The sequence below is a fragment of the Caretta caretta genome, chromosome 2, assembly GCF_965140235.1.
Source record: "Caretta caretta isolate rCarCar2 chromosome 2, rCarCar1.hap1, whole genome shotgun sequence".
NCBI classification, from domain to species: domain Eukaryota; kingdom Metazoa; phylum Chordata; order Testudines; family Cheloniidae; genus Caretta; species Caretta caretta.
The window spans coordinates 68,262,105-68,274,864 of NC_134207.1; the positions used below are offsets into that span (position 1 = coordinate 68,262,105).

Genomic DNA, 12,760 nt, shown 5'->3' on the forward strand with positions numbered 1-12,760 from the left:
AGCCCGCCCACTGCTAAAGGACCTCCCCCCAGCCTAAGGGGAAGTTCCACAGGACCTGGAAACCAACTGATTCTGGGGGACAACTAATGAAAAAACAGGGACAGGACTGAGGTCAAAGGGTCAAACGAAGGGAACCGGACGGGGACACCGAGCAGAAAACCTCACACAGCACCCACTGCTCCTCGAAGGCATCAAGGGAGCCAGCAGACGCCGCCCAGAGGAACTCTGCCCAGATGTGTGAAAGAACAGAGGATCGGAAATAGGCCCCACAGTCATAGGAGACCCCATCGACCAACCTTCTCTCTCTGGTTTTATAGATGGCCATTTTAGCCAGGGCTAGGAGGAGGCTGACCAGGGGGTTCCGTGGCTTTGTGGGGCCACAAATAGGGAGTGCATAGATAAGGAGGTGAGGGGAAAAGTGCAACCAGAAACATAACAAAATATTTTTGAGGAGCCGGAATAGGGGCTGCAACCTGGCGCACTCCAAGTAAACGTGCGCCAGGGTCTCCTTCACGCCGCAGAAGGGACAGGGGTAAACCGCACCAAGTACACGCCTGTGTTCACGGCCCCATGAAGGAGCCGCCAACTGATATCCCCGGTGGGCTTCGGAACCAGGGTGGAATATAGGCTGACCCACCAGGGCTCCTCACCCTCGAGAGGTGGCAGGAAGTCCCGCCACTTTGTGTCAGGGTGGGACACAAGGGTGACAAAGTGAAGGGTGTGGAGTGCGAGCATGTATAGATGTTTCCTTGGCGTGGTCTGGAAAAGAACCTGCTGCAAATCATGCAGCCAGCTCATGTTGAAGGTACAGAGGGGCCAGTTGGGTCCATGGGGTAGGGGCCCGATGAAAAGGTCCAGAGGGCCCGGGGTGGAGGGTGGGTGGGGCATGCCCTCTCGCAGAACCCGGTTGAGGTAAACCCGAGCAGCAGGTGGTAAAGCGGCCCTCACCTCCTGAAGTATGCACCCGGGAGTATGAGGTCTGGAGAGCCCCATGCGCTGAGCAAGCATCAGGGGATCCAGCCAGTCTCCCTGGTTGTGGTCCAGGAGGTCTCTGACTCTGGTGACTTCTGCCAGGACCAACCTCTGGCGCACCGAGGGGGACTCCGCCACCTGCACAGGGAGCTGGGAGTTGTGTAGCAGGGGCTCCACCAGGAGATCTGCCCCCTCGGTGGCCGCCATGGACCTGGTCGCTGAGAACAGTTTCCAGGTCCGGAGCAGGTCCTGGTAGAAGAACAGCAGCCAAGAGAGGATGGAGATAGAGGAGCTGTCAGTCGTATCAGAGCCCTCAGAAGCGGCGCAGGAAGGCGTGCACCAGCACTCTCCACGCCGGACTGCCTGCACCATAAAGGAGCCTCTGCAGGGCCTGGAGGCAGAAGACATGGACCTGAGTGCATAGGCACTTCAGGCCCTGCCCTCCCTCCTCCAGGGGCAGGTGGAGGACCTCTACAGAGACCCAGTGCACTCCTGGCCAAAAGAACTCCAGAATCGCCGTCCGGGGGTTGGCCAGGAAATCCGGGGCCAGGGCCAGGGTGTTGAGCCAGTGCCAGAGCATGAACAGGACCAACTGATTGAGCACCAGTGCCCTCCCTCGAAGGGAGAGGCACCGGAGTAGTCCTGTCCATTTCCAGAGCCGCTCTGTCACCCTGCCTTCTAAACCATGCCAGTTCTCCAACGGCTGGCCGGATGCGTGGCAGAAAGGCAAATGCCAAGATCGAGCAGAGGACCCGCGCTCCACTGGATGGCCTGAAGCACGGGTGGGAAGGAGCTCGCTTGCCACCCGTCCCCAACCACCAGGCCAGAGCTCTTGACCCACTTGACCCGAGCGGAGGAAGCTGCTGAGTAGACGCCCTGGCAAGTCTCCACCCGCACCAAGTCGCCCGGGTCTTGGACCATGAGGAGCACGTCGTCGGTGTACGCTGACAGGACCAGCCGCAGCTCCGGCTCTCACAGCACCAACCCCATCTGTCTCCGACGGAGGAGACCAAGGAAGGGCTCAATCACCAGAGCGTACAGCTGGCCAGAGAGGGGGCATCCCTGCCGTACTCCGTGCCCAAAGCTGACCAGCTCGGTCAGGGTCCAGTTGAGCCTGACCAGACGCTCCGCGGAGGCATACAGCACCTGGAGAAAGCCCACAAACCAGGATCCAAAGCCTAACGCTCACAGAGTGCCCAGAAGATATCCATGATCCACCCTGTCGAACGCATTCTCCTGATCTAAGGACAGGAGGGCGAACGACAGACCATCCCTACACCCAAGCTCCAGAAGATCCCGGACCAGATAGAGGTTATCAAAGATGGTACAGCCCGGGTTGGTGTAGGTCTGGTCTGGGTGGATCACGTCCGTCAGCACGGACCCCAGCCGCAGCGAGATGGCTTTGGCTACGACTTTGTAGTCCATGCTGAGGAGCGAGACAGGACACCAATTCCGTAAGTCACGGAGGTCCCGCTTCTTCGGCAATAAGGCGAGCATGGCTCGCCTGCACGAGAGAGGGTGGAAGGCAGATATATCAGCCCTAGAATGGTGAAGGCCCTTTTCCCTCTTTTCTTAAGAAAAGAAGTTCTTAGCTTAGCTAGAGATGCCTGAACCAATTATGGGCCTCTGGTGATCCTTAAAAAAAACCTCTTCTAGTGTGAGGGAGGGATGAGAAGCAAGCTGCAGGAGGACTAGTTGCAGCAGGGAGGCAAGGCTTCTCCTGGGTGGAAGACTGCTCCCCTCCCCATAGGTGAAAGACCCAAGTTAACTTCTGTTTGGGGAAGAACTATCAACGAGAAGTCAGCGTAGTAAGGCAACGCCACGGAGAGGGGGCAGGGAAAGGTATTTCTTTTTGCATTGTGAATTTGGTTTTTTGTTTTGCTCAGGAGAGCTCCTCTGGCCTACCCTGAAGTCCACCTTGTAAATACTGAAAAAAAACCCAAAGTGAGGAATTAAAAACCTGCCAGAGTGGCACTGATTTACACCAGGCTCCCACAGCCAGAGGGAGAAACACCAAGCCAGCTGAAGTGAAAGGTGTCTTGCCATAGTACATAAAATAAGTTTTCAAATGATGTGTAATGTGGGCCTGTTTAGGGTAGATACATTAAACTCCAAAAATATGGCCCTTTTTGAGAATTGCCGCATGGCTAACAGGCCTTCTCTGCCTGCGATTACCATCCTTTTGCCTCCGTCTGCCTGACAAGTTGGCTTCTAGCTCCCCCTAGTGGATCACTATGACTGGAGAAACCTAATTTAAAACACTCAGTGAGTCTTGCAAAGTCAAACCGGAAGGAAACACTAAGCGGATGAAATAAGAATAATCTCTGCGCTGACAAATCTCCATGATTTTAGGGGAAAGCTTACTCCTTGAAAAGTCCTTATCTTATATCTCCTAGTTTCAAAAATGAAGCTTTGAAAAGTAATTGAAGTTGTAAAACCTAATTATAGAATGAACTAATTTTAACTGATACCTAATTGTGTGGTTTCTTATGTGTTCCATAGACTTGCAAAGCCTTCCTTCCAGCTATGATTGCCTGTAACCGTGGACACTTGGTTAGTATCTCAAGTGGAACTGGACTTATTGGTGCCAATAAACTGACAGGTTAGTGTGCTGTAGAGCTATTCTGAATTAATGTAAATGTATACTCAGAGTTAACCATTTTACTTCTGAAATCTCATCCAGCTTTTTAAAGGAACGTTGTCTTAATCTATTATGCAAAGATAGTATAAACTCATGAAAAACCTGCAAGTATTTGTAAAAATTATGAGCAGACTGAAGGAGAGAACTGTGATGATTATACCTGTTTAGCATAGACAAGCCCCCTGCAGGCGTCACGGACTGGAAAGAGCAGTATGCACCATAGCAAACAGATAATTCAATTATCACAGGGGACACAGCAGTGATCCCTTCAGGAACATTGCCTAATATTTCCCATTATCATTTTTTCTGACATTTTGCAAAGAGCTCTGTTGCCTTCATGGTTTGCAACTAGAACTTTATATTTAGTAGGGGGATGGTCCTGGTGTCATACAGGTGCCTTTTATGATCCCCATGAAAATCCATTCTGATTCAATGAGTTATAAGCTGTTAAAATTCTCCATTTTCCTTTTGTGTTTTTCTCAGTAAAGCTTGCTATTAAAATTTCTGAACAAACCATCCACATGTTGTATGCTTCCCAACCTCTCACTTCTGCATTCCACACAGACAAAATGGATCATCCAGCTTCTCATACTTCCTCTCAAAATACCATTGTGCTAGCAGCCAGGATATTAGGAGCATGTCTTGCTTCTTCTACTGATTGGTGTTAATAATTCTGTATTCTTCCTAACTTCTATTAGGCAAGACCACATACTCCACTGAGAATCTGAGAATGTAATCATGTCTTTAACATGACAGTCCTAACTCTCAGCCACTTAATTACACTTCCTGTCAGCATATCTGAGTAGTTAGATTTGGCAGAATCTTTCTGTCTATAAAATGGGGCTACTCCTGCACATGTAACACACTGTTTCAAAGAATAAGACTACACCCGCTGTCATTTATTAAAATTAGTCTTCTAGCACAAGTGGAGGGAAAGGAATATTACACTTGTGTATAATATAATATTTCTCCTTTTTATTCTTTAAAAAAAACTTGTTAAAAGAATGTTGTTAAAGTTGAAAAGACAAACACCAAAAGTTAGGAAAAGCCTGTATTAAGGATGTTTGTGGAACCTTAATGACATCCACATTGCAAGCCTGGGCAATAGAAGGATGATGGAGCTGCCATTGGTAATGGAGGAAGATGACATGGGGAGGGATTAGTAGGAAAGATGAGAATTTCAGTTTTGGAAAGATCAAGTTTGACATGCAGAAGGACATCCAAGAGAAGATGTCTAAGACAACTAGAGCCACAAGACTGGACAAGAGTTAGATTTGAGAGTTCTTGCTACCAGAGGTTAATAATAATGGGAGTCTTGGGAGCAGATGAGTTTGCTGAGGATATATCCAGGGAAGAGAAGGAATTGGACATGAAAGAATTGAGGATGAAGAGACACCAAAGGAGATTCTGAGGGAGTAATGGGTGAGCTAGGGGAAGAATACACTAATGAGAACTTGGAAGAGAAAAAGTGTGGTTTGTTGGATGAAGAGTCTGAAGGGAATCCTCTTTTTTAAAGGCAGCATTGAGAAGGTAGTGCCTTTAGAGTTTAGCAAAGGAAATAGTTTCTGTTCCAGTGTAAGCTTCTTGGGGTAGTACTGGATCCAGGTGTTCTGAAACTAATAGGATGTTTGATCTGTTATTTGCATGTAAATATCCAGGATGCTCTTTCCATGCATACCAGTGCTGTACCTGAGCTCCAGTAACAAACTGAAATGTTTCAACATCTCAGCAACTCTTGTCAGAGTATGTTGTCAGATTATAAGTCTTATGCTATGAAAAACTAATGATCCAGTTGTGAAAACCTTATTCATGCTAGTGAGCTCTTTCTTTTATGAATAGTTCCATTGAACTCACATCAATAAATGCTCACCAACATGAGTAAGGGTTGCACAACTGGGCCCTTTGACAAAATAGAAAGTAGCATAACATAACTCATTATCATCAAAGTTTAAGTATTTTATTCTAAAAATTTAAATTCAGGCAGTAACACTTGCTATGATGCTAATGATGTGTTTTGAATATTCCTTTTTTCTTCTCTTTACAGATTATAGTGCAAGTAAATTTGCAATAATTGGCTTTCTGGAGTCATTAGCTTTTGAGTTACAGGCTGCAGGAAAGAAAGGCATTAAAACCACCATCGTCTGTCCTTCTTTCGTAAATACAGAATTATCCACGGGTATTCGTGTCTCGTAAGTAAAACTTCTTATATTTTGCATATTAAGCAATTGCATGTGGAATACTAAAAATGGTTGGCTTTAGATCTAGCATTTGTCACCATTCAGGGCAACTGCCCTCTCAGTGGTCTAATTCTCCCTCAGTGGTCCAGCCAAGGGCACCCACTCTCATGCTTCCAGCTCCCCAGCTGTTGTATTTCTTGTGTGGAGATCCACATAGCTCTCTCTTCTGACCAAGGTATTTCCAAGCAGCACAGTTCCCTGCCTTCACTCTGTTATTCCCAGCACAGACAAGTTGCCCGAGGACACCTGTTCGTTTTCTCTTCAGAGACAGTTAACAGGTATAATTGCTACAGTAATAAGGTACCACACAACACTTCCTGTGCATGCCGACTTTATTCTTAAGGTAAAAACACTACAGAGAAAACACATTAAAATCAATACAGAACCTAGACGCATGCTAATAAGCTTACCAAATAATTCCCCCTGCTCCCCAATCCTAACATGGGCTCTGGCAGCAGCAGTCCTTCAACACCACATCCAGAGGTTTCCTTTGTGATCACAAGTTCATCACAGCTTGAGTTCAGAACAAGCACAGTTTTATGGGGCCTCAGTTTGCCCAGTCCTTCCAACCCCACCCTAAAGATTGGGGGCCTTCGTGGACCAGAGGTTCTGTCAATTTGTTGGCTCAGGAAGAAGGCCCAAGCCAGTTGAAAACCAAGTTATTTATCCAAAAACCTTTTCTTTGTCTGTTGGTCCCTGGATAAACCACTTTGAACTAGTATATGTGAGCCTCTCAAGGGGAGTGGCTTCTCTGAAAATGTTATAGCCTGAGTGCATTTGCCTTATCAGCCCATGCTGTTCTCCTATTTACTCTTCCTATGGAAATACATACAATGCTACAATAACACATACACAATTGCATTTTTAATATAATGGACCCCAAAAGTATTAACGTAATTCAATATGGTTTAACTTAATTCAATGAAATTCATTCAGGACATTGCAGGAAATTGTCAGTCTGTCACAGCGTGTATGAAAATATAATTAGTAAACAGTAGAAATCATTTTTTCAGTCTCCAGCCATTTTAAAGTTGGCTTTGTTTTTTAATACCATTTGTATGGCTTATAAGTGCACAAAGCCATGAATAATGAGTCCACTTAAGCACACATGACCAGTAACTGACACGAGCACAGACGGCACAAAAGTCTTACTGGCTGTGGACTCTTACTCAGAAATGCATTTCTTCAGCATGTGTGTGGTCCAGCTGACTTACCTGTAAAGAAGAGGGACATTGAGGTGCATGAACCAAAGCCCAGTGACTTAAACTGGCTTTGGATAATGCCTGAACTGGACACTTCTTTCAGGCAGGTGAAAATTAGGCATGGTAGTGTGTTGATAACCGAAGGCTTGTCTACACAAGAAGTTAAGCTGAATTTAAAGTGCATTAGTTAAAGTGAATTATACCCCTAGGTGGATGCTCTAATTAAGAAGTAAAGTGGCCTTTGTTCATTTCAGCTTATTTCACTTTTGCATGTGCCTGAGAAATGCAGAACACTAAACCTTGGTCTACACTTAAAACTGGTACTGGCCTAGCCATGTTAGTGAGAGGTGTGAAAAAGACACCTCTGGGAACGTAGCTCTGCCAATAAAACCCAGTGTAAACACAGCTATGCCAACAGAAGAGTGCTTCTGTTGACAAAGCTAATGACGTTCAGGGAGGAAGTTTTCCAATGCTGACAGAAAAATTCCTGTCAATGTACGTTGTGTCTACACTAGGGGGTTATGCTGGCATAGGCTCTTTAGCATAAACAAAGCCTTAGTGCCTGAACTCATGCCCAAACTTATATAGGAGTATGCAGGAAGACGAAGGGGGAATGTTGCATATAGAAGGGGAAGCTGCGTCTGTTCTAGGATATGGAGTAACCCATAGATGGCTCTGGGAAGACTGCCATAAGTCAGAGCAGTCCTGGAGCTGTTCTAATTTACATCAGAGGCCATTCCAGCCCTCAGAGCAGCTCAAAATGTGAGAAATACACAGGTGGTTTAAAGCCAGCTTTGCCTCCTGTCCTCCTGAGCTATGCCTTAGTGCTGCTTCTCTGGAAGGCGAAACACAGAACTTAGTCAAATTTATTTGAGTCACCCCTTAAAACATCTGTAAAGGTCACTGAAGTCAAACATGTACTGGTTTATGATGTTCCTACACTAGAGAATATTGGCCTTGCAATCACTTTTCCAGCCCCCTAGCCACCTGTAACACATCATATGGCCACATACAATCGCTACCAATGGTGCACAGGTGCTCACACTGTCATTGTGATTGCTCTTCCTCTGAGCAAGACTGACAACTATGTCATCCACCCTAATGGCACTGCACCATTGCAGTGCCAATGTAGACAAAAGCACTGGTCTAGCAGCTTCAAGCAATGCAATTGTTCTTGGTTTTTCTGTGCACTACCACAATGGCTCTGCTCATCAGTCAGTAACCATTCGGACAGTTCAGTGTGCTGTCTGCATGCAGACCTAAGCAGCTGAAGTAGTACTTGGCAGGTCTGGGGCTCTGCCCAGTGTCCCCTCCAGGGCTCTCTTCCCAGCCCCCAGAGTAAAGAAGGATGCTGTCACAGGGTAACTGACCCCTGCAGGCTAAGTTGGTCCAGCTTCCCTGTGTCAGAGCAGCTATGGCCAGTAAAGCCAAAAAAAGGGGGTGCGGCTACACCTGGGCCTCTAAAGGCCTGTCAGAGGACAGGAGGAGGGGGAGTAACTAGGAGAGAGGAACCACAGTGGAGTGAAGCTAACTCCTGTGGTAGCGGCCAGCTGCCCAGAAAGGATGCCCTGGAGCCGAGCTGCTGTTCCAGAAGAACAGAAGAGCTGGCTGAGAGCAATGCTAGTGAACAAGGAGTGGCTGAGAAGGGAGCTGGCTGGGACTGGGAAGCTGCAAGGAGGGGGATTACCAAAGACCCTGGAAGGGGAGCCCATGAAACCGTAGGGGATAAGGTGAGCGGTTTGACTTGTTTTTGTTTGTTTTACTTGCTTACGTTTGGACAATACTTCATACTTCAAGGAGACTGGGCATGGCAGCATATGCTTGGAAACTAGGGGAAAGCCCTGCCATGTCAGACACACAAACATTCCAGCAAGAGCCTAGGTGGGGAGCTTCCCCATCATATTTGCAAGAGTGACGGCTCAGCAGGGTTTAGTCCCTGCCTCTGATGAAGCAGATAACTTGAAATCATTCACTGGAACACATGAAAAATGTACAGGTCCGAATGTATGGTATATGCAATAGACAGATATAATTATGTAAGTGCCTAAGACTTGGTGTACACTTAAACTATATCAGCGTAGCTACATCAGTCACAGCTGTGGGGGGAAAAAAATACACCCTGGACTGACACAGCTATGCCAACAAAACCACCAGAGTAGATGCAGCTATGTCAACAGCAGAGTGCTTCTGTCAATGTAGCTACTGTTGTTTATGGAGGTGGTGTTCCTACACTGACTGAAAAACTCCTTCTCTCGGTGTTGGCTGTGTCTATGCTAGAGGGCTATGCCGACATAGCTATGCTGGCATACGATCCATAATGTAGACATAGTCTAATAATACCAGACACTGTGGGGTAGGTACAATTCACAAACCTTCTAATCCTGTGTGTGGGCTTCATGCACTGTGTGCACTCAAACGCAGATGACTAGCTTGGATTTGGTAGCAAGATAGGGAGCCTTGCCTTATAGGTCACTATTTCAGATTCCATCTCAAAGTGACCCACATCAATTCAGTGGCCTACTTGAAATAAAATTTTCTTCTTGAATCAGCCTGTAGTGGACACCTGCTGGCATTACAAACTGCCCTCACTCAGGCAGGCAAGAAGCGTTGTTGGCAGATGAGGTGCTGAGGAAGTTATGCTACAGATAGTACTTAGATAAGACCAAATGAAAATCAGATCATAAAAGGCAACCAGTCTGATGTACGGCCAAATTTTGTCACCTCTTTGTGTGCATGTGAGTGCATAAATTGCCCACACAGCTGCCCAGAGTTTATGGGTGCATTTGCACATACAGAGATCTGACAACTTAGCCACAAAAGAGCATTACATGTTAAATGTTTACCAAATAAACTATGGGTAAGACTCCCATTGACTTCAGTGGGCTCCAGCACGGGCCCTGTATGAATGCTATTTATTCGGTAAAATTTCACAGTTTTCGACAGTTTTTACTAATTATTTTACTTACAGGGGGACTCTAAAGCTAGATCTGCACTACAGGTGCTACAGCAGCAGAGCTATGGTGCTGCAGCTGTGCGGCTTTAGCTCCTTAGTGTAGGTGCTTCCTACAGCAATGGAAAGGGGTTTTCCATCACCAGTTAATCCACCGCTCTGAGAAGCAGTAACTAGGTCAATGCAAGCCCTATGGAAGGTCCGTATAGATCATCTACACTGGGGGTTAGGCCAGCTTACCTATGTTGCTCAGGGGTGTGAATCTTTCGCACTCCTGAGTGATGTAACTAGGTCAAAAATGTTAAGTGAAAACCTGGCCTAAGAATGGAGGATCTTTACTTTTTTGCAAGAAGCAAAACTTTCCATTTGAAGTGGGAGGAAGAAGGGAAATTATCAGTTTTGAAGTAAGTGATTCCAGGAGTAAAGTTTTACAGTTTTATAATAATTACATGTCCTATTTTACCAGGAGGCCACTTTTACTTCCTATTTTGGATGTAGAGTATGCAGGCAGGAAGATCGTGGATGCAATTCGAGAGGAGAAGTTTTATGTGTTCATGCCTCTGACCAATTGCCTTTCTTCTTTGAAAAAGTAAGAATGGGACTTCTTTCCCCTCCCCCCCTCCCCACCAAATACCTGGTAGCTAAACAGAATGCAAAGCTAGTAAAAATGTGCAATAAGATATGATGCTGGGCTATCAATTTTCAGACTAGTTACCTACAGAACTATGAAGAAAGGGTGGTTTCAACTACTGCCTCCAACACACTTCTCAGATAAATGTATACACAAGTAAAAGTTATTTCAAGGATTTTCACAAATTATAAGACAGTGTGATCTGCAGAAAGGCACTTGGAGCCATAAGTCAGGAACTCCCAAGTTCTAAAATTGCCTCTGACTAGCTCTGTGCTCTTGGTCAAATGGCTTAATCTCTCTCTTCTGTTTCCTCATCTGTAAACTTGGATTGTTAAATGTGGTGTGAAGACTAATGTTGGAAATGTAAACTATTATATCATGGAAACATAGGGCTGGAAGGGACCTCAAGAGGTCATCTATACCATCCACCCATGCTGAGGCAGGACCCCAAGTATACCTAGACCATCCATGACAGATATTTGATTTTATGTTTATATGTAGTATTAATTTATTATTTCCTTGTTAGTTAGAATTAGTGGATGGATAGTTAAAAAATACCATCAAGACTAACTAGAAATGCTGTTTGTCTCCTCAGCTTTGTACCTAAGAAAGTGCTACTCCTTGCTGTAGAGTATGCTGGTATTTTCAACAATCTGGACGGTGTCAGAGACCGGAAGAGAAGGGACCAAAACCACACTGCTCTGAAGATGTCAGATACCAGCTAATCAAAATTCATGTTTAACAGTTAATGGACATAATTGGTTATTTCTTCAGGTTTATTTCTTCCTTAGATCAATTCTCTTCTATATGATACTTTAGGTGTTTAAAGATGTCATACTTGTTCTGATAGCTGTCTGTTACTCAGTATTTTTTATCCTCAACTGTTCTCTCTTCTTTCCATCAGTACAGGCATATTCTCCCCTCAACATATGTACGTAATTCATTAAAGCAAATAAAAGTTAATGTAGTGACCTGTCTCAGTACCATAGGTAATGGGTATCGAGGTCACAAATTAACATAGCTGTTACCTTTATGGGCTCTCACAGCGAAGAGATTGTGAGATTTAATGGACATGGAGAGATTGACCTAATCTCATATTGTTAATAGTTCCTCCAGGACAATAATTGGGGCTGAATAGAAAAAGTTGCATTGCCACTGCCTTTACTTCTTAGTTCTGCAGAATATTTCACTTCCATGCATAGGCAGTAATTTGAAATGTTGTATCTGTGTATCTAAGGCAGTGTTTCCCCAAAGTGAGGGACATGTCCAAGGAGGACAGTAAAGCACTAATTTTGAGGGGTTCATACAGACCTTTCCAACGTTCTTCAGAGTCTGTGCTTTCATTTAAAACGAAATGAAGTCTCTAACTATTATACTGCAAAGAAAACTGTTAAAATCTGGAGTGCAACCAAAGGAAAGATGTCTGTCCAAGCTTACAGAGACCTTGAAACAATAGCACTGAAGTGTGAACTGCTCCATGCATTTCAATGGGTGCTAACTCAGATGTTGCTAATAATGCTTTAAATGTCAATGTTACTAACTATCTCACTGCTTGTCAAAATACTTATGAAAAGAGAGGAAGTATCATAGGGCAGTGGCTCTCAACCTTTCCAGACAACTGAACTCTTTTCAGGAGTCTGATTTGTCTTACATACTCCCAAGTTTCATCTCATTTAAGAACTACTTGGTTACAAAATCAGACATAAAAATACAAAAGTGTCACATCACACTATTACTGAAAAATTGCTTTTTAACCATATAATTATAAAATAAGTCAGCTGGAATATAAATATTGTACTTATAGTACAGTGTATACTCTATAGTGTATAGAGCAGTATAAACAAGTCTGTATGAAATTTTAGTTTGTATTGACTTTGCTAGTGCTTTTTATGTAGCCTGTTGTAAAACTAGGCCAATATTTAGATGAGTTTATGTACCCCCTGGAAGACCTCTGCGAAGCCCTAGAGGTACACATGCCCCTGGTTGAGAACCATGGGTGAAGATCTACCCCAGTATTTCCCGAAGTAGGGGAATGGGCATGAAGGGCTAGCTCAGGAGGGACATGCAGAAGACACATCAATTAAAACTAATAGGCCTTTAATAACACATGGTGTAGCTGTGGAAGGC

General features: G+C 45.0%; 1 protein-coding gene across 2 annotated transcripts in view; it reads left to right on the forward strand.

Moving 5' to 3' along the window:
* The window catches only part of LOC125632471 (epidermal retinol dehydrogenase 2-like), a 33,886-nt gene extending 21,397 nt beyond the window's left edge, over positions 1-12,489 (forward strand). For both annotated transcript variants that reach the window (XM_048840720.2, XM_075125203.1), the window contains exons 4-7: positions 3,475-3,574; positions 5,658-5,802; positions 10,469-10,591; positions 11,229-12,489. In XM_048840720.2, the coding sequence (XP_048696677.1) occupies positions 3,475-3,574; positions 5,658-5,802; positions 10,469-10,591; positions 11,229-11,358 (498 nt within the window). In that variant the 3' untranslated portion in view covers positions 11,359-12,489. The remainder of the gene's footprint in view (positions 1-3,474; positions 3,575-5,657; positions 5,803-10,468; positions 10,592-11,228) is intronic.
* Positions 12,490-12,760: the final 271 nt, after the last annotated feature.